The 21,477-nt window shown below is 37.9% G+C and overlaps 1 protein-coding gene and 1 long non-coding RNA gene across 5 annotated transcripts in view; one reads left to right on the top strand and one right to left on the bottom strand.

Annotated features, from left to right (window-relative positions):
- Positions 1 to 17,083, bottom strand: part of ntrk2a (neurotrophic tyrosine kinase, receptor, type 2a) — a 106,461-nt gene extending 89,378 nt beyond the window's left edge. For 2 of the 4 annotated variants that reach the window (XM_028032919.1, XM_028032921.1), the window contains exons 1-9: positions 16,253 to 17,083; positions 13,699 to 13,773; positions 12,643 to 12,714; positions 12,234 to 12,302; positions 9,684 to 9,832; positions 2,049 to 2,182; positions 1,081 to 1,213; positions 833 to 904; positions 485 to 712 (exon numbers count right to left, since the gene is read on the bottom strand). In XM_028032919.1, coding sequence (XP_027888720.1) covers positions 485 to 712; positions 833 to 904; positions 1,081 to 1,213; positions 2,049 to 2,182; positions 9,684 to 9,832; positions 12,234 to 12,302; positions 12,643 to 12,714; positions 13,699 to 13,773; positions 16,253 to 16,506 — 1,186 coding nt within the window. In that variant the 5' untranslated portion in view covers positions 16,507 to 17,083. The remainder of the gene's footprint in view (positions 1 to 484; positions 713 to 832; positions 905 to 1,080; positions 1,214 to 2,048; positions 2,183 to 9,683; positions 9,833 to 12,233; positions 12,303 to 12,642; positions 12,715 to 13,698; positions 13,774 to 16,252) is intronic. The other 2 variants (XM_028032922.1, XM_028032920.1) reach the window with 2 other exon arrangements.
- LOC114154117 (uncharacterized) lies at positions 5,253 to 8,813 on the top strand. The gene is made up of 2 exons (XR_003597494.1): positions 5,253 to 7,608; positions 8,639 to 8,813. It is a non-coding gene; the product is annotated as an uncharacterized LOC114154117 (long non-coding RNA).
- Positions 17,084 to 21,477: the final 4,394 nt, after the last annotated feature.

Raw genomic sequence — 21,477 nt, 5'->3', positions numbered from 1 at the left:
TGAGCCTGGGAATCTCTATCCTCCTCGTTTTGTGGAGTACGAGGAAAGGCTTTGCTTTCCTGTTTTTAATAATTAAGGTGTTTGTAAAAATCAGTAGCCTATGAAAGTGTGTGTGTCGCATTGTGTGGATGACATCTAGTGTGGGTTCATGCACCCCAGTTCATCAATATACTGGTCAGTTCATCAATATACTGGTCAGTTCATCAATATACATTACATATCAATGGGTCGGGGTTCGGAGTCAGGACCCATCATTGGGCATGTTGTGAAACATTGTGTTTCAATGTGCCAAGCGCATCGCGCGAATGTGCCCTGTATTTGTTTGGGTTAGGTTTGTGCTGGTTTTTTACACCACACACATGACTCTTGTTGAGGGTATGGTTGTGTTCATGTGGGTCAGGTACAGTGATGATTTTGTGCGCACCCTCCGATAAACTGCAGGCACCCCTGACCAGACAGAATAAGTTCCAGTATTGCTCCTCACCATCGTCCGGCCTGCGCATAAAGTGAGCTGTGATCTCCTTTTCGTCTGAGCCATATTTATTTTTAACCTCTAGGCGATAAAGACCATTGTTGATGTGTGTGGGATTGTCCAGCTGGAGGCAGCCGTGGTATTCTCTCTCTGTGATGTCGTGGATCATTGTCATAATGTACTCCCCCTCTGTCACTTCCACATTGTCCCGGTACCACTTGATTTGTGGTTCTGGGTTTGCTGAAAACAGAATAAAATTTGTGCAAATGACTAGTTTAAGAGTATGGAATTCACAAGGAAAATATATTCAAAGTATATTTAAATAGTAGCAAATGTTTTTTATTAGATTGTCTTCCATACCTGCTACACTGAAGGGTATGCACCAGTGATGGTCTGCGATGGCGTCACTCAGTTTTGTGATTTGGGGTGCAACTATGAGTATAGTCAAGAGAAGATAGATTTTAGTGGCAAACTGAACGTAGAATAAGTGAAACATGTAAAGTTATGGATTAAAAGATAAAAGAGCCTCCGTTAAAGCCTTTAACTCTGTTTTAAAGTCCACTTATGTTAAACTTGAATTAAAACAGCATGGCAGAAGATAAACGTACAAAGTATATCCAGCAGCAAAGAGGACTCTCTCTCTCCAACAATATTTTCAGCCGTGCAGCTGATCTTCTTGTTGTGGTCCATTGATGACAAGTTTGAGAGCCGCAGCACCGAAATCTGGCCAGACGTCTCAATCTGCAAGATTAAAAAATATAACTGATTAATAATATTCAGTGATTAATTTGTTTCAATTTCATCTGCTGGTCTATAAAAAAAAATTCAGTAAAGTTTTAAAAGGTGGCCAAAATACAAAATTTGTTTAGGGTTGTACGGTTTATCAGTAAATTTGAATAAATGTTTAATAAGTATACATACTGTAAGTAAATATAGTACAAAGCTTTCAACAATTTTTCATATTAATTACAAATAGATGGATGGTAAATTTGGATGCCTGGTGGCACAGTTGGTGGTTCTTTTATCTTGGGTGAAAATAAATACTGGGCCTCGGTAGTGTGAAGAAAGACTTCACACGACAACAGACCATCACATTCAGGCAGGGCAGAAATTGTTGCAGCCAGCGACACAATGTAATGATTTAGATCAAACAGTGATGTGTATTAAAATGGCCCACTCATAGTTCAGACCTAAATCCAAGCAAGATTTTTTATCATTACTTGAAAATTGTGGTTTCCATACAATATGATGGGCACAAATTTCACTTCTAGATGAGTAATGCAATCAACGGATTACCCCAAAGGACTTGCAGCAGTAACTGCAGGGAAAGGTTGTTATATGAACTATAGACGAATTTTAGAATGTTTTATTATTAATATTTAAAACCACATATGCTTTTTTTCCCCAATTTTCCAATTTTGTACTTTGTGTTGGTCTTTCACATAAAATTCAAATAAAAATAACTTGGAAATGAAGCAACTGAAAGCTAAAAAAAATTTAAACCTGCATTTATCTTTAACAATTCATAGTCTAAAGTAACCTCACATACTGCTGCACATTGTATGCGAGAGCTTACCACGTAGTTTGTGACAAGTGCCATGTCCCAGATCAACTCAGGTGAGGGCATGCCCGATGTTGTACAGAAGAGCTCAACATTGTCCTTTTCCATTTTGGTCACTTTGGATGGGCTCAGGGTTGCCATTGGAACCTCTACATACAAAGAAAGAGCAGGAAAGAAAGAGTCAGTGATGGAGAGAGGAGAGGAAGGAGGTGTAAAAAGGAGCAAACTTAGGATTCCTGACCAACTCTTGTTTATCCAGTTAAAACACAGGGCACGAAACAAGCTCAACAAGGAATGTGGAGGAGCAGCCAGACATACACCCAGCAGAGAGTAAAAAGAAAGATACACAGGGAAAAGAGTTCAAATTCAATCTCCCTGTCCCCCACTCTGTTTCTCCTGCTTTCATTATTGCACACTCACCCCAATCACACAATAAGACAAAGAGACAGAGTTCAAACACAGTGATGGTTACACTGATTACCAGTGTACGTCTATAGCAGGCCAGGCACTAAATTGATTGGACACAGTCTGAAGCCTCTGTCAAAGCAAAGACACTGGTGACTCTGTGTGTGTCTGCAGCTTTGACCAGGAGGTGACCTGGGTATGACCAATCAGTTTCAATAAGGACTTCGCCACATATAAACTCTATTGGAAAGGAGAAAAGGAGCTCAGAGAGGAGAGGGGAGAAATAGGCATTGACAGCTTCTGCAGATAAAACTGAAAAGATTTCTTATCAGATCTAACTGTCCAACCTCTTCTGTCCGTCAGCAGACCGCTTATCTGCAGGGAAGCCCACTCAATCACCATGAGATGCTGTAAAAACCGGTCATTTTGCTGGTGGCAGGCCAGCAAGCGTATCAGATTCAAATATCTTAACAGCCTCTCAATGAATCAGCTTTCTACAGCCACTGCAACCGTCTGCAGGTTAGATTAAGTGCAATACAGCAACATGGACACATCTCTAACCACGCACCATTCTCCCGATTCAGTATAAGAAACCTACAACTCACTTTGAAAAAATATTACACGTTGCACAGTGAACCACATTATTAAAATTTGTGGAAAATTAAGTATATACCACTAAACACCTAGATACAGAGGGGTCTCAGATACTGAAAAACAATTGCTTCCTGGAGGCGTGGATTGTGTTGAAGTTTTAAACTTTACCTAAACGCTACCGTTTGGCCGTGACGCCAGCTCAGCGCTATGAAGCTTACCGGAAATTGCCTGAGCTGTAAAAATTTAAGTCAATAGGAAAAAGCTCAGACTATTTATGAAGCGAGATTATAATCAAACAGAATTGTGCATTAATGTAATGAATGGGCTAGTAATTTAAGATTTGCATGGTGCTGAACAAATTTATCTGCCAAACTGTGATTAAAGTTAACCCCCTGGATCTGAAGGCATCAACTGAATTCATAGTAGTGCTTCTTTAGCTGATAGATTTTTCGCAAAGATGGACTCCTACTTTACAACTACTGTGTGTAATAAATCAGTATTATTTTGTGGAGAGAATATAACACCAGATAATATTTTTGTTTGTGACATAATTTTAAATTTATTTGCCTAGATGTTACTTTTTCATAAGGAGTATGAATAGCTTTGCCAGGACGTACCAGGAGCATTATAAATTCTGATTTGATTTTGCCTTCTTTCTTCAACTTAATGCTGCTTTTATTCATTTAAACAAAGGCTTTTTCAGGGGAACAAATTAAGGTAAAAGGCTTTTAGTTGTACAAACTGTAGAAGTCTGAGGCCCTTGTTCTTTGACTCATTACAGTTAATTTCTGCATTATTTTCATAACTTAATTTCTTCCCCTCTTGCTTTTTTTTTACAAGATGTTTTGGTTTTTTTTAAGTTTGCTGTAGAGAGGAGGCTTCTTATCTGTAAACAATGACTTGCATTTGGAAAAGATGAAAAATAACTTACTTACATACATGCAGCCTAACAGTTTAACACTTTCTGCATGTTCTGTGATATATCACTGACATCAGGACACTACTGGTGAAAAACATCCACTGTGCTCTGGTTTGGAACCTCTGCCAAAGAATACTTCACCTTTTTTCCTTGCAGTGCCAATGTTGCTATTGTGGTCGGTCACAATAAGCACATCAGAGAAAAACAGTGTGATTTCTAAAAGTAGCAGACACAGGGAGCAGACAAACAGAAGCCGGTTTCTCAAAGTAATTCAGAGCTAACTCTGTAAGTTTATTTGATTTGTTTGTTTAAACAGTGAAACAACTGCTGCTCTCCAAGAGGGCTAATAGAAAAATAAAAAGGATAAAGGACAGGGATTTACTGAATTGGGATACAGATTTCTTTTTGACAGAATGTCACTTGTAAAACTGATCATCAAGTCTTTCAGGAAACTTGATCCGCTTTTTTGTATTTCTTTTTATTTCATATATCATTAGGACATTGAAATTTCTTCCGTCTGTCTAGTCATTCATTTATGCTATTATAATAAAACGTATTTGCAAAAGACATAGTAAGTCATGTGTAAACACTAAAACAATGTTCAAGAAAGAATTGTATGTTTAAACAGTCATGTCTGCTCACTTGTAACAGTATGGCAAGTTAGTTTATCATAAAATATTAGTCCAGATGTGCAGATTAGAAAATTTCTAAATTGACCAGTCAAATTAAACATTTCATCTGTCTAGAAAACTGACGATCCTATGAAAATGAAAAATTTCTCACGTCACAAAGATTATTCCTTCTCACTACCAACTATTCTGCTTTTTCTTTTAAATGTCTATAAGTACATTTTTCCAGTCTAGACTGAATAAAATTCAAAAACAGGCAGCTAATTTAAGATAGAAGTTGGCTTTGAATACTTGTTAGAGAGCGTGCCATACTTGACCCTCACCTGCTTATATTATAAGACTTATATTTCTTGACACATTCTAAATTTGCCTCATACAGAATTGTCTAATTGTCCAATAAAGGTGATTCACCTAAGAGTTTTGATGAGATAAGCTCTTCAGCTGTTGAAGGTACTAATAAACTAAGTCACTGTTAACAAGCCATTACTCTTAAAGAACAACAGCTTAATCTTATAAGGAAGTCAGGAGACCCAACAGCTTGAAGGACAGTATTAAAAAAAAGCAGTCTTTTATCTTTCATTGATGCTATAAATAACAGAGATAGAGATAAATCTTTATTGTCATTGTCACAAGGACAACGAAATTTAAACGGTGCCATGCAGTAAGACATAATGAAACAATATAACGAGTGAATCCTAACCAACTTTTAAGCTCCTCGGTTGGTTGAAATTTGTTTTTGGATCCCGCTTTTTAGTTTGTAACTGGTTTACAAACTGAAATGAATGAGTGTGTCACCAAATTTATGTTTCTAAAAATTTCACACATGAACATCATCTCCTGCCTGCTAACACTAAGAAGAGCATCTGGCTTTGCTGGGTAATCTTCCATTAAAGGTTTGTGTCTGCATGTTGCTTCCTTGTTTCAAGACATTAAAAGAGGAATGATTGTGGGTCAAAGTCATTCCAGTTAAATAGAAGTGACAGTGAGACCGACAAACACAAAAGTAGACAGATGAAGACAGAGTACACCTGTGGACCAACCTGCTTCCATTTCTGCTCCACATTAATAAAGCTTTACCCCCCAAATGTATGTTTGCGCTGGGCCAGCCTGAGCTATAGGTAAACAAAGCTGCAAGTGCCAACAGGCCTCAGGCCCCAGTTGAAAATCAGTTTATTAAAGGACATGTTGAAAAATTCCACTTGTATGGAGATATGGGTGTCTCTCATCAATTAAAAAATGTATTAAAAAATAATAATGTTTTTAATAATTTAGTTTTAGAAAGTGAAACTAATCAACTATGTACATTAATTACACAGAGGAAAACAGAAATTAACAGATTAGACAGAGAAGTACATGTTTGGCACTTTTACAATCGGTTAATTTTTACAATCAAGGTTTGTATTAGTAATAAAATCTCAAATTCAACTTTGGACATAAAAAAACAGCACATAATACCAATAAGACAGGCTTTTTTTTTCTTTCTCTAGACTTACTGTGCTAATGCCTGGATGCAGCAACTTGTGGAAGACAGTTTCTTTAGCGATGACCTTTTCTGTCTTACTCTCGTTGTCAAGGGTGTCAGTGACCGTCTCCTGGGCAACTTTTATGTTTTGTCATGATTTTGTCGGTCACAAAAAGGCCATATCATTTTATATAGAAAAAAATGACCCAATAAATCATCCATATCCAATCAAGAAAGTCTTTCTTGATTCAAGGCAACAGCACTACCAGCTGTGCGGTCCCTGAACATATACAGTATATATCAACCCAAAAATGCTTAGAATACATTAATCTGTACAAATTGATTATATATACATGTTTAATTTATTAAATGGAACTGAATGCACAAATTCTGCTCAGGTCTTTTCAATCTTGGGTCGGCTCTGCAGTGATGAACTTTGCAGACTTTTGTAAGCTTGAAACAACCCTAAAAAGTCAGATTTTTAAATTAGCAAGTAAGTCACGTACAGCTGCAAGAAGACTGTTAGAAGCAAATTATGCTGCAGTGAGAAGTTCATAAGTTTTATGTGCCTGTTTTATTGTTTCAGACACTGTGAGCCTTTAACACCTGCAGCTGTTTGAGCTCTAACATTTTTTATGTGTCGCACAGTGGATTAGATTTTATATTACACGAGCAGGGCTGTAGTAAGTCAGAACGGCACCTCTCCGTAATAAATTGCATTGGTCAGTCGTCTTTTCAGCAAGCTTTTTCGAGCAGATCTCCGGCAGTATTCAGTCAGTGGACACTAACAGATAGAGATCAGTGTCAGCTCAGCCCTGGGGCTTCACTGGGCATTTCCTCTCTTTTGTGCCTCCCTCACAGTGTCAGTCAGAAATGCTCAAACACACAGACACAGGGACACACATGAATCGGACAGACAAATGGAAAAAGAGAAATAGAATCGGCCCAACAACCAGCAGTTTGGCCAGACTGAGAGGTTCTTTGGTGTATCACAGTTCGCCCTGGGGCATCATTTGGCACTCCTTCCCCTCATATGTCACTCTACCGGGGGTCCCCTGCCCACCTCTCCAGAGGCCCTGCTGTGACTACGTTAATGCCAAAAATAACGTCTGTTAATGGAGGGGATGCAGAGGGGACAGATCAATAGGAGTTATCAATGACATTGTTAGCTTCCTGTAAGTGAACTTATTGTTTGTGTTCTAAGTGCCCTGATGGCCCTGGGCTATTTCTGTCCAGTTTACACTGTCAGCAAAATCATGAAAATAATCTTTCTGAATGCATCCTTTTGTTTTTTTAGACCTAGCTGCTAAAAGTCTAGTTAAATCACAAATATATTTCCAAGCACAAATACCTAATAATCAGAAAGCAGCCCTGCCATCAAAAAGACACTAGCAAAGATTTGTGAACATGAACAGTTGAAGATAGATTTCTCTTCAATGACCAAAAATTGTTTTTTGAATTGTTCGAAATCCTTTTTGCTTCAGGATTATGATTTTTTTTTTTTATACAAGGTATGGACACAGCACAGTTTGTGCCAAAGGCAGCTTTAAAGAAAGCAACAGCCAGGTTAGTGAAGGAAACACTGGGTGTTGGTTGTGGGGAAGTTTCTTCGGTAAATAAATGCAGTGTTTATTTCTTTATGTATATTCCACAGATCGAGCTTTCAAATTAAATCAATAACTGCTCTCCCAAAATGTTCCTCCCACATGTTAAGCCACATTTTAAAAAAAACTCTATTACCTATAAAAAAGGCAGACTTTCAGCTGCTTCCATTCACTGCTGCAATGCCCATACATTTTTCCATAAACGGCTATTTATAATTGTGATGAAATTTAGGTAGACCAGGTTTTTAAATCTCAACATAGGGCAACATACTGTTGAAGCTACAAATTACTACAAGTTACAAATCTTCTTTGAAAATTTCATCTCATGAATTCACATTGTTGCTGGAAACTTTGACATCATAACAATTTTTTTAATCACTGTGGCTAGTTTGTCTTTTCTATTTTGTTGTTTTTTTATCTTTCTTGCACAACTGTAATGTAAACAAATTATATAGGTAATGCTTATTAGGAAAGAAAAAAATTATAATTTGTAGCTAAATAAAATTCAAATCCTAAGTCATCATCAAGCATCAGTCTTAGTCTTATACTTATGGGATGCTAAAATGAAATAGAGCAAGAGTTGGTCCAATGCAGACATCCGCCGAGAGGTCAAGCTGTAATTCGACCCTATTTATGAGCAGAAGTGAGTCCAAAAGAAGAAGATTCATGAAAAATTCATGCAGCGTATATAAAGCAGAGAGGAATAAAGTGTCAATTAACAGCTGACATTTATACATTCAAGCTTGATAAACCTTCCCTTAGGCAGCACATAAAAGACAGTCTGTAGGAGTCTGCCATGCAGTCGGAGAAAACTTGTGGGTAAGGTTCATAACACACTTGTGCATAAATCTCTGCTCTGTTAGGAAAATATTTGCAAGTTATACAACATAATTATTCTTAATAGAGAAAGTATAAACTGTGTCACTCACTGCCCTTGTTAATAATGTTTTACAGTTAAATGGATATAAAAATATGTTTTATTGTTCTTGCAGTTCAACATATACATGCAGCTCACTATAAACACGGGAAGGATTCTTCACTTCATGAAGAGGGCATGATAATTCAAGGAAAAATGGGGAAATAAATTCTGCTGGATGAAAACATGTCACTGCTAGTAAAGGACAAAGTAAAGATGTTCCTTTTTACAATAAACTTTAAACAACTTGAGATTCAATGTTATCTGTGGAGTTTTTTTTTATTGTAAAGTGTCTTTTCTAAGCCAAACAGTAAGCATTTAAATTTTGATCTTTAAGAGCATCTCAAATAATTTACAATTTATACACAACACTTAAGTCCAAAATATGCCTACAGCATAGAAGTATACATAAACCTGTTTGATGTCACCTTAGTAGAATAAAGCAGCCATAAACATCAACACTTGAAGTGTGTGTGTGTGCTTTCTTTTTATTTGTTGGGGCATTTATGTGTAGGACATTGCAGCTTTCTCTGCTCTTTTGTGTGTGGGGGGTGAAATTAGAATATACAAGCTAAGCACAGTTCTGTGTAATTGAAATAAAGTGTGGGCAGCATTTTCTTTGCAGCCTGTGCAAACATAACACACACACACACACACATTCGCAGATACGGATAACTGATTACTGCAGAGGCTGATGTCGCTGTGTGAATTGTGTTCTTTGTACAGTTATTCTCTTAGGTGATAACAGCAAAGCTCTGTTATTCACTCATACATTCTCCACACCCACTGTGAACTGACAAAACACTTAGCACATTTGGTTCACAGCACCAATTCTCAGCCCATGCTTAATCACCAACACTTCTCTGCAACACCACAATTAACACAGCACATTAACAGAGAGGAGGCAAATATTAAAAAATGCATAACTTCATACAAACATCTATATCAAGGTAGCGATTAGTATGACTGTGTTTCCTCCAGATGCTGAACAGCTTGTGAATGTTTGTTTTTTTTCCACTATCCCTCTCTGTCTGCGTGTGGGGGTGGGCGTGCGAGTGTGTGCAGGTGTGTGGGGGTGCGCAGGCGTGTGCGTGTGTGTGCACATGTGTGTGTCCCCTCACCACATTTCGGTAGTCTCAGTCTTGACAGTGGCTTGCGTGCTCCTCCATCCTCGATGCAGCGCAGCTCCTGAGTGTCTGCTTCCTCTCCTAACCACAGCTTGATCCACATGTTCTCACAGGAGCAGTGTAGAGGGTTCCCTGACAAGATTCTGGATGAATACGTACAAACACATGGTGATGAACTCTGACAAAGACTGAGTACCAAAACAAAAGAGTGCAACACAGACTTAAAAGCAATCTAATGGAAACTTTCTGATCTCTGGTTTCAAGAAGCCTGAATAAAAAAAGCTAATATTTCAAGTAATGTTATATATTCATATTCATATATTTTTACAAGCTAATTAAAAGGCTTCAAATATGAGAATATGAGCATATGAGATTTTGATTTCCTACAGATAAAGTCAATAATTAATAATAAGAATAATAATGCTGTTAAAAATTAAATACCTTTGTTTTAAACAACAATTTTGATAAAACAAAATATTTTTAACTACTCTTGATCTTTATCAGGGTAATTGTGTGATATTGTAAAAACACCACCACCTCCAACTTCACCTTACGTCTAAACAAATGCAAACACAATTTGATCACCGGGCAAGCCAGGCAGACCTTGTTTTCAGCTTTATGGGTCATGACAAAAAATGTTACTGCATGAGTGCAGCATTTTTCACATGCTGTGTACATCTAACAATATGCACCATTTCTACAGAACTGACACAACTGAGTCTCAAATATCACAGCAATGACTTGATAATAATATTACTTATTCTCATGCTGCACAATACAGATTCTTCATGAACCTCGGTATGCTGAACGCTTGAATTGAAAATTGATGACATGACTTACTTTATTGAAACTGTAAATTTTAATACATGTGCGCTATTCACACTAGAAGAGCTTGTTAATCCACACACATGCATTAATGATATCACAGGACTCAATGATTCACAAAATCACCTTCATTTTCTGATGCTTGGTCCAACATTACATGTGTTTTGGAATATACCAGCATATATGTCATATTATCTTAGGTTTCTGTAGGTTAGTTTTCATAGGTGTTTGGCTAAAAGTGGAATTTTAGAATAATTTGGCAGAAATACTGTTTTGGCCATATTTTAAAAAAAATATCTGTCACTGTTCTATGGAGAAAATCACAGTTGTTTAAAATAACAAAATGTTGTTTTTCACACCTCAAGTAATTGATGGAAAATAGGATGATATTATTTTTTAAACAACACAGTTCTGAGGTCTGATCGTTGTAGAGGTCTAGAAATCAATGTTTGGTAGAAAAACTGCCAAATAAAGTGACGTTTGGCCTCCCCCCAATGGGAAGACCAGATTTAAAGAGTACTTAAAAATTGATCTGTTGAAATACCAAAATATTATGTGAAATTAAGAAAAGTCATTGTGACTGTGACTATAATGTCAACAATCAAAGCAGCAATCATGTTGGATGTATTTCTAATCAGAAATACAGTAGCTGCAATCAAAGATCACTGATATTTTGGAAGTAGATAGTTGGTGAAAGTTCAGGAAATAGAGGAAGTTAGTCACTGGTAGTGACTAACTTCCTCTCATGCTCCAGTTAGTCACTGGTAGTGACTAACTGGAGCATGAGATACATGGACCAGCACAAAGGAGTAACGGAGATAGAGTGAGTGCTGAACTTTGGGCTTTCAGAAGACAGAGGGCTGGGCAAAAGAGGGAACTCACACTGCTGCCACATTAGTTTTTGGTTCATTTTATTACTTATTCTGTATATTATTTAATAAATTAAAAAAAAGTATTCTAATGTTGAAATTTATCAGATACTACAAATGAATGGAAGTCATATACATAGAGATGCTGAGATGAACATTTTTTCCCAAAACTTTCAGATTGTAAATGATGGTTTTAAAGAATAACATAAAATAGATAAGATAATTAACTAAGTTTGGTAAAACAACAAACTTTATCTTTTAAGAATGTCAGGTTCAAGGACCTCTATTTTAGCAATTTTCTGTGGGATTTGCATTTCGATACATTCCTCTTTCTGGCTTTTACACTGATGTGTTAACTCATTATGTTACTACTGAGAGACAGAGAAAAGCTGTTTCCAGATGTTGCTATTCTTTCTGAAGACAGATATGAGATCTTTATCAATCCTGCTGATCTAATTCTCTTCCAGAAACCAATTACAATTTTCCTGCAAGTGCAAAACAGCTCATTTAAAAGGATTATGGGAAGTTCAAAGACACCGTGGGACATAATCAGACACTGTGAGGTAACTCTAAATGTTTTCTTTGGGCAAGCATGGGATGTATATTTTTCAACTCACTATATACTAGCTAAACACTCCTCCAGCAATGTTAGTTTGGAGCTAGGTGGCGCAATTACCAGCTGATATGAGTATAACTGTATTTTTTATATCTTTGCTGCCCAAATTTAAATGGTAAAATAACTGCTTTAAGATTTTTTAAGGCTGACAGCCAATGAAATCAACTTAAAACAAAACTTAAGCTAACATCAGAGTTCATCTCATGATGAAGGTGAAGGTTTCTGTTAACTCACAGATATGAGATGTTGAGGTGCTTGAATATCCTCCAGGAGAGGGATGACAGGTTGTTGTCTTTCAAATTCCTGTAAATGAAGCCAAGAATCAGTGAATGAAGTTCAATATAAACAAACGAAAAGTATTGAATCAGATTGTTTTAAAATGTTTCTACATCCAAACCAGTTAGATATTAGAAATATAGTTTTATTTATTACAATAATATATAACATGTATGCAATAATATGTAAGTCTATTTTCCCCATCACCCTTAAATTCACTGTACAACAAATCAAATATTACATTTTTATATGATAACTCTTAAATACTGTGTTACAAAATGATGAATTAGCGCATAAAAAGTACAGAACTTATCTGCACAATCTTTGTCATGTTAATAGAAAGAAAGAAAACAACAGTTTTACTTACAGATACTGTAGCCTTAAGTTGCTCTGAAATGCCAGTTTTGATACGTATGTCAGCCTGCTGTTGGTCACCGTACTGACACAAAGCAAACAAATACATCAGTATCATTAGAGTTCTTATGAACATTAAAAACCTGACACATTATTAATATTCACAGCAGGCAAAACCTTTCAGCAAATTACAGGGCACCTGCTGGGGTGTTTATAATGAGCAAAATGCATCCAAAACAAAAACAGGCTCCAAAACAAATTCACTTTTCATTAACTCTGATTTACTGACCTGTAATACAACTTTAGCGAAATCTTTTAGTAACCAAGTTATACGTTTACTCCTCTAAATGCACAATATGACGATAGGTATAATAGCTGTAAGTGGAAAGCTGATCCAGAGGCATGAAACTAGCAAAAAGAAAAATTAAAAGTTCAGCTTGTTTGCAATCAACTAATGTTTGACTGCTCTTTGAAAAATGAAATATGGCATACCATAAAAAATAACTAATGTACATGAGCCCAAAATTATTGAAAACCCTGGTAGATTTAGGTGTGATTTTGTTTTCATTCATCAAATAGGTAAGTTAGTGTATGTTAATGTGTCATTACTCAAAAGATAATATACAATGTACAGAAAATGGCAGAGAGATAAAGGGAAGGCTTGCACCAAGAGGCGCAGGACTGGGATTCAAACTGGGAAGAACTGCGTTGAGGATTATAGCCTCTGCTCATGATGCACCTGCTTTAGCACTGAGCCACAAGGTCCCAAAACTTTCTGTGAATTTAGAGTTATGCCACAGCAGGTCAAACACCACACTGAAATAATATACTTGGTACTAAGTTCTTGGTTTTTTATTCTTTTTTTAAGACCTTGTAGTTTAGAGATGGAAACTACAGTACATATACAAACAAAAACACAAGAAAAGCTTATACACTATAACATTTTAAAACTTTTATTATGATGAGGTACATATGTTTAATATGTCTCTCTGTTAAAATAAGAAGACAACACTTGAACTTAAATATTACATGCAGTTTCCCATGTAAAATAAAGTCATAAAGGACTCACAGGTTCCTGAGGTTCTTGTAGTAATGCAGGTCTTTGTCATTAATGGAGGAGAAGCTGCTCTGGTTTGCAATGTAGCTGTCAGGGGATACAAGCGTGCATAACACAAAGATAACTTGTTAGCATGGGGAAGTACAAGCAGAAACTTGTCATCAAGATGTAAATGTGTTAAACCGACATAAATGGACATGTTTTTTTTAAATATACATTTTGAAGGACTATAGTTGATCCACAGCACACAGGGGAAAATCGTTGTAGCTTCTCAGAGTGAGGAAGCAGAATGTGTTATCGTCTCTTTTCCTCAGCAGCATCTGAGCAAAACACTTGACCTGTTTGTGTTTGAGGGGCCACCAGGAGACGGTTTCCGAGCAGCTCCCATGTGTGCATGAAAAGAACGAAGCGAACATACTCTAAAAAGCAGCATACGTACTTTTCATGTATTACAGCTCTGGAATTAGATGTCTGAGAATATTTCAAGCTAAACAAAAGACTATGAGAGAAACAAGAACGCGCTATTTTACTGGGATTACAGCTACAGCAGCACTTGCTGAATGGGTCAAGTTCTCAGGGTAATTTTACATAAAAAATTGAACAAAGGTTTACTAATACTACTGAATTCCCATCAGCCCCAGCAACAAGAAATTATCTGAAACTGCTTAGCACAGAGATGCTTTTGCTGTTCTTATTTTCCTATTAGATTATGTACTGAAAGTTAAAAGGTGTGCAAAGACTATAAAGGCAACAAAATATCTAGTTTTGTAATATAATACCTGAGGCAATTCCCCAATCTATTTAATCTCCCACCTTCTCTGTTTTTGATGTCATGAAACTAACTAATGCAGTTACCAATCAGACATAACATTATGACCACTGACAGGTGAAGGGAATGACGCTGGTCATCTCTTCTTTAAAGAGAGGTGACTATTGTGTCATCAGAAGCTGGGCCAGACCTTAGAAAGAGCTCAAAGGGAAGCAGTCCAGGATCCCAATTTTGTGGGGGCCTTAAAGATTTTTATTTATTTATTTATATATTTTACAAATGTGTGTTTTACTGTAATTTATATAAAACGTATAGGCCTATATCAGATGACTTGTATTCATATTTAAGAATTTTTATGAATATGAGTAATATTCAACAATTTGAAAATGATGACGTTATAGTAATTCTTTTAGGAACAACTTACGTAATAAACCTACCATGCATCAATTCGTACTGCTAATGTACAGGACTAACTCTGGACATGGACAGCAAGACTGGCGCCAGCTCAGAGGCCCATAGCTCTCAGCTCTGATACAAAGCGATGTGCAAGAAACAGGAGGAACACGTCAAGAGTAAGTGTAAAGGTTCTCCGTGTTGGTCATAATCTTATGCCTTATCTGTGTATGTATATGACTCTCAAACTTAATTTCAAGAAGTTCTGATTCAGAAGAAAATTCAAATTAGTGTTCTAACAATAACACTACAGAGGTTTTCTGTCTGGTAAAATTTATTTAAGATGAAAAAAATAGCACAACTAACTTTACCCAGTGACTCAACACATATATATATATATATATATATATATATATATATATATATATATATATATATACAAGCATATCAACATTTTCTCTTCATAACCAACTATATTTGAGTGCAGTTGCCTGACTTGGACTAGCAGCTCATTAAATTTTGACTAAGTGCTGACATCTCGAGGCATATTAAAAAAATTAAAAATAAAAATCTGGACATCTCAGTAATTAATGCAGACAAGATAAACCATCTCCACGGATTTTGGCAAGGTCGTTTTTGGTTCAAACTCAAGCCAAGCACTTCATGATTGCTTCTCATGCTCATTTAAACAGCCTCCAAGGCCGGTGATAAGGATTGTTTCTTTCTAACCAAGCATATCAACAAGGCCATTTTAACCTGTGCCAAAAAAGAGCTTATCTTCAAGTTTTCTTATCTAAAATGTATAAATTTACGAAGTTATGACGCAGGGATGCTTCAAATCCTGAAGTGGACAAAAAAAAAATACAGTCATCAAAAAAGAGCAAAATATTCAGTCTGGGTAGAAAATTGTTGCCTAAGCAAATCCCCCCTTCAGCATCGATTCTCTCATCTCAGCTCATCCAAATACTCATATTAGCCATCTTGGGAAGTGTCTGTGATAATATTTGGACTGTGGTGTCTGATGAGAGCGCAGCCAACTACACACAAGCAAACACAGATTTGTTTTTGACAGACTTTTCTACATTGATCGCGCCGTGGTTGCAATGGGTGTTCTATGCAATGCAGGTTAGGCTGCACACTAATCGTGCAGACTGAAAGGGTTGCTTGCTTCCTCACATACCTGGACTATTTCAAAGAGTCATGAATTAAGGCTCGTTGAATGAAATGATTTTTACAATCCGCCTTCTATTCGGGCTCCTTCGTTGCTGTGCGAATGATCAGCAACAGATGATGTTTGGAGGACTCTTTCTTTATTTGATGGAAGCGCAGCCGCGATTAAGTGCTCTTTTAAAAGAAATAGGTTAGGCCAAATGGAGATGCGGTTCTGACAGCTTCCACACTCACATGTCGGTGATGTTCTCCATCTCCGCCTCGCTCTGCAGTACGGGGAACGCGCTGATCCCTCGCTCCGGGTCCACGCAGGAGATCCTGGTGCTGCTGCAGGAGCAAGTCGAGGGGCATGCCTCCGCGGACATCCACGGGTCCCCCGAGCCCACCGTCACCCCGACCGCCACGACCCACCACCAGAAGCACTGCCACGAGCCCGAGGTTCCCCACGCCGAGGGGAGAGCCCAGATCCCTGGTCCCGAAGCGCACATCTCGGGTGTCCCAACTCTCAGCTACAAGGCTCGCCGAAAAGCCCCACGGCCCGGCCCGGGTTGGCTGGGATCAGCCCCGGTTCGGCCAGTCAAGGAGAAGAGAGGGGAAGAAAGGTGCGGGGTAACAAGCAGAATCCGATGCTAAGGTGGCAAGAAGCTGTGAAGAGACGCTAGAAAACCATCAGAGGTCTCCGAGATGACAGACGAGACGCAGAAAAAGGTGTGAAAAGGATTAGAAGAGCTGCGTTGTCCTCCAGAATCCTCCGTCAGACAGCCAGTCAGTCAAAGTCTCTCTGCCACAGGGGCGCTGTGTGCCAAGTAGAATCGCTCTCTCTCCCCCTCTCTGTCTGCCTCTCTCTTTCTCTCAGATGTCACTGACCGGAGCGTCCTCGGCACAATGTTCTCTGTGTGTGGATAATTGTCTGCTGCTGCTGCTGCTGCTGCTGCTTTCTGCTTGGTGCTCGGATAAAATGCGCGGCGCGCAGAGATAAAGGTTGCGATGAGGACAGATGAAGGAGGAGAAAGGGGGGAGAAGGGAAAGGATGCGTACCCGCATCAAAGCAGATCATGTACAAAGTGAGGCACCATTGATCTCTTTTTAAAAAGGAGATGTTCTTGATCTGCTCTCAGGAAGGTCTGGGGACAGAGCTGGAACATTTCATTGCTGAATACAGCTGTTTTGACTTGAGGTTCTTCTCTACTGTTTGGTTGTACTGGACCAATATTATTTGGGGACCAAAGCCAAATTTAATTTGACATCTAGTATAGATTCATTAACTTACAAAGTACCACAAATCCTAATTGTCCAACTTTGATTGCTTGCATGTTGCGCAATTACCATCCTCATTCATGGTTTACTTGCAACCCAACATATACAGTATATTGAACATATTATGAAACGTGTCACTTGACTATCATGCTTTTCACATTAGTTATTAGATAAATATTAGAGTTAGCCCCTATGAAGTGGACATGGAGGTGGTCTCAATTTTCAAGAAAGAGGACATGATCATTTTATCAAGGGATCCCAATTGTCCATCAACCTTGGAAAGAGAAAACAGTTTTCACTGAGTTTAGGAAAAGAATAATAAACATCACACAATATGAATAAATTACAAATGCAAATGTGAAACAGTCCGATTGTTCCAGAGCTGATGAGCGTATAAAACTATGGTTCTTCCACTTGTTTAGTTATGGTGTTGGGAGCAGTGGGTAAACAGGTTTCTCATGACCTGATGGGTCAATATGCGCCATATCAGCAACTCCGAAATGTATCTAGGCCCAATACCAGCAAAATATTTTAACATAATATTATTTTATTCACTGGGGATCAGTGCAGGTATTTAAAGGTTGGTGTAGTACAATCCCTCTTTCTTGCTCAGAACAGTTTTATGTCGCTGAAGGTAGTTCTATCCAGGAGTTTTGACTATCTGGGCATCATTCTGGTAGTTGTATGCCCAAAGTAAGACCTGTGTCCACATTCTCAGCACAAGTCCCAGTCCTTTCTTGTCACTAAAATTGTTTATTGTTATCATAGACCAGAGCTCAAGGCATGGTCATTGAGAGACTTGTGTCTGCTTTGGAGCTTAGCTCAGTTTTTTGCAGATGATGGGGTTCTATTTTCGTCTTCAAACCATGACCTTCAGAGTGTATTTATGTAGTTTGTAGATGAGCATGAAGCAGCCCTTTAAGTCTGAAGCCATGGATCTCAACCAGGAACAGGTGAATTGTTTCCTCCTGCTTTGAGGTCAGATTTTGGCTCAGGGTGGGGGTCCTTGTTAACAAATGATGGAACAGGACATTGATAGTTGGATTCAAGCCTCATCTGTATAAAGGTGGGCCCTGCTTCAGTTGATTGTGATGTAAGAGGTGAGTCAAAAAGTAAAGGTCTCGTCTTTCTGGGTGACATGAGACAATGGTGTATCAATCTAAATATCAATACTATCAATATTGATATTGGTACCAGATTGATGCAAACATGATGAGATTGATGCTTTTGTTTGCAGTTTCTCTTCTAAATGTTCAGCAAATTACTCATGCCAGTGCATATGCAGGAATTAAAATCAAAATCAAGAGCTCACATCTTCAGTTTGAGAGCAGGATTTCATACTTTTGTTATGTATGCATTCAAAACGTTTGCTTTCTTTCAAACACAATCTGTTCACTTTCCCCATAAGCGCAGCTTCACTCCAGCACTGTCTGCGCAAACAGTACTCCTCTATCTTGGCTCACAGTGTAATCTGTGATCAGAGTTGCAATTTTAGCATACCGATTAAACTATTAGTATCTATTCAGGCAGCTGCAAAAAATCTTACTGAAATCAAAAATATATATTTATGTAAAGCTTTATACCTCAAACCTGAAATAGTTCACACACTTTTGCTTTCAATTGTGTGAAGTAGAAGGTAAAATGGGAAATATTTTATTTCAATACTGCTACATTGTGTTATATTGCAGTAAGTTCATAAAATCACCTTTGACCTGCATTTTATCATAATGATAATCAACTAAGTGAAGTCATATCAATAGCAAAATTTCTTGCATCGCACACCCCTAATGGATTATGAAATAGTGAGATCCTGGATACAATGACCGGGAATGAGCCTCCTCTTCAGTGTGGATGGACTCACTGTTAAAGACAAGGTGAGGACCTCTGGGAAAGCTCAGCATAAAGAGACTGCTCCTCTGCATCAAAAAGAACCAGTGCGGCTGGTTCAGGCATAAAACCATGATGTCTCCTGAACTCCTCCTTTTAGGAGAACCAAAGGCAGAACCACATTTAGTTTGAGGTGATTATATATCCCATCCAGCCAGGACACATCTTAGGATGGCTTAGATTTGGTAGGAGAGTGTCTGTAGAAAAAGGGATGTCAGTGTTTCCCTACCTGGACCTGTTACTCCAGCAACCAGATCTCAGATAAGCTTGACGATAGACGGTTGGACGCACAGACAGATGGATGGCAGTAAATAAATAATAGTAATTAATGGCTTTTTCACTTTGTCTGGACTACAGTATAACATTATTATGCAAGCTCAGTGAAATCAAAAAGAAGGGGTCAAGTTAAACTGGCTTTGCTTACCAGGACCAGAGCAAAAACATCAGTTATATATGAATACTTTGCAGAAAGCAATGTGCTTGAAATTCTATAGAACCACATAAATACAACTGTAGAAACTTGTAATAAAATTGTCACTGTTAAGATTGTAATAATATCCAAATTTCAGCAGAATTAAAATATCATTTGGGTTCTATTTTAAATAATTTGTAATTTTTATAATGTTTTATTCAGAAAATTATCAATATTTTGTTTGAGAAGCCAAACGCTCTTTGGGCTTCCCTGCAGGACAGGAAGCCCAGAGCAGCAAGTTTGTTTTTGTGAGCCTTAAGCTGGCTCTGGCTAGCCTTACACTAAAGACAGAGATGGATAAAATCTGCCTTGAAGACTTTGCTTCATTCTGCTGCCTTGAGATCATTGCATAAATGAGATTTAAGAGCTTGTCAATTTAGACGCTATAATTGTCATAATCGTTCTCATCAACGCTGTGGTTGTCATTATTATCATTTGGTTGTCATGCTGGGCCTCTCTAAACCTGCATACGGTTAATTAGTTCAAATCAAAGCTGTCCAAATTAGGCTCTTTGTTCCACGCAAGTGCAATTGTTCAAATCATGATGAGGGAATATTTAAAAATATAATGGAAGATAATGTACATGCAAATCTCTGGTTAAGCAACATGTTCAGACTCTTAAATAAGCTGACAGAAGCTTAAACATCCAGGTGAGATTTGAATGAGGTTCCTACAATAGACAAGAGAGAACAAGAGAGAAAGAAACCAAAGGACTAATTTCCAGTCATCAAGTTTTTAGCTACAACTACAAGACCAAGCATCACATTTTAATGTCATTAGGTCATATTTCACAATCATGTGAACTTTATGTGGCTTACAGCTTTACTGGACTTGAATCAATATGTCATCTGAGGGTGGAGGCTGGATGCCAGTCACTCTGCAACGATACATCTCTTTCAGCTGGCTGTATTTCTAATAAGAGTGGATCTGTCTCTTACACGGCCGAGCCACCGAAGGACAAAGCCACTTTTCTTCAATCTGTTACCTTGCAGCTGAGTGACAGAGGATGACAGCACATATGGCTGTGAGCAGCAGCAGCCTTAGCAGCAGCCAGCCCAGCATACCGCAGCATGTGAGGAGCCCTCTCCAGTGTCCTGCCTCTCCCCGTGCAGCTCAAACATGACGTTTGCGCTGACGCACAGGCAGTGCTGCTGAATAGGCTAGCGTAATTATGGAGCTCTGTCTGTGTCTTAACCAATCTGGATCCCTGCCTCAGAAACTGAGTGTACACGTTTCACACAGACAGAACATGGTGGGTGGATCAATTAAGTCACTGTAACACAAACATAATATTCCATTTGCTCTCTGTTCCTTCTGAAATCTAACATAGGCCTGAGTTAAAAGTCTCTGACATTTAAGCAAGTGATAACCCGTTTCAGGGCATGTTGACACAGAAAACATCAATTCAACATCAATTTCTGGGTCACGATATCTCATATGAGGTTCAAAATCATGCAGGTTGTTTAATCCTCTTACCTCCAAGGTTTTTCAGAATGCAATCTACAAACAAAAATATACATGTCAAAAGTTAAAACTGTGGAAATGACACAAAATTCCTTATGATCAAAAAATAAAAATTTTCACAAATTATATTAAAAACATTGCATGAAAATTTGTTTTTTATTTAAAATTCTGTCTTTATCTGATAAAATACACAGCCAGATACATGGATATCTGGCTGTGTATTTTACTAGGGAATGGATTTTTTCTGTAGCCATAAAAACTAAAGCTACATCACAGCTATAATCTAATAACCCTATCTCACTAATGGGATCTTTTTACACCACTGCATCATTATGACTTATAGCACTGATGTGAGTTTTTTTTTTTAAACCCGCTCTCA

This window comes from Xiphophorus couchianus, chromosome 12, assembly GCF_001444195.1.
Source record: "Xiphophorus couchianus chromosome 12, X_couchianus-1.0, whole genome shotgun sequence".
NCBI lineage: Eukaryota > Metazoa > Chordata > Actinopteri > Cyprinodontiformes > Poeciliidae > Xiphophorus > Xiphophorus couchianus.
Note: the sequence above shows the minus strand (reverse complement) of the source record. Positions and strands in the feature narration are given on the sequence as shown.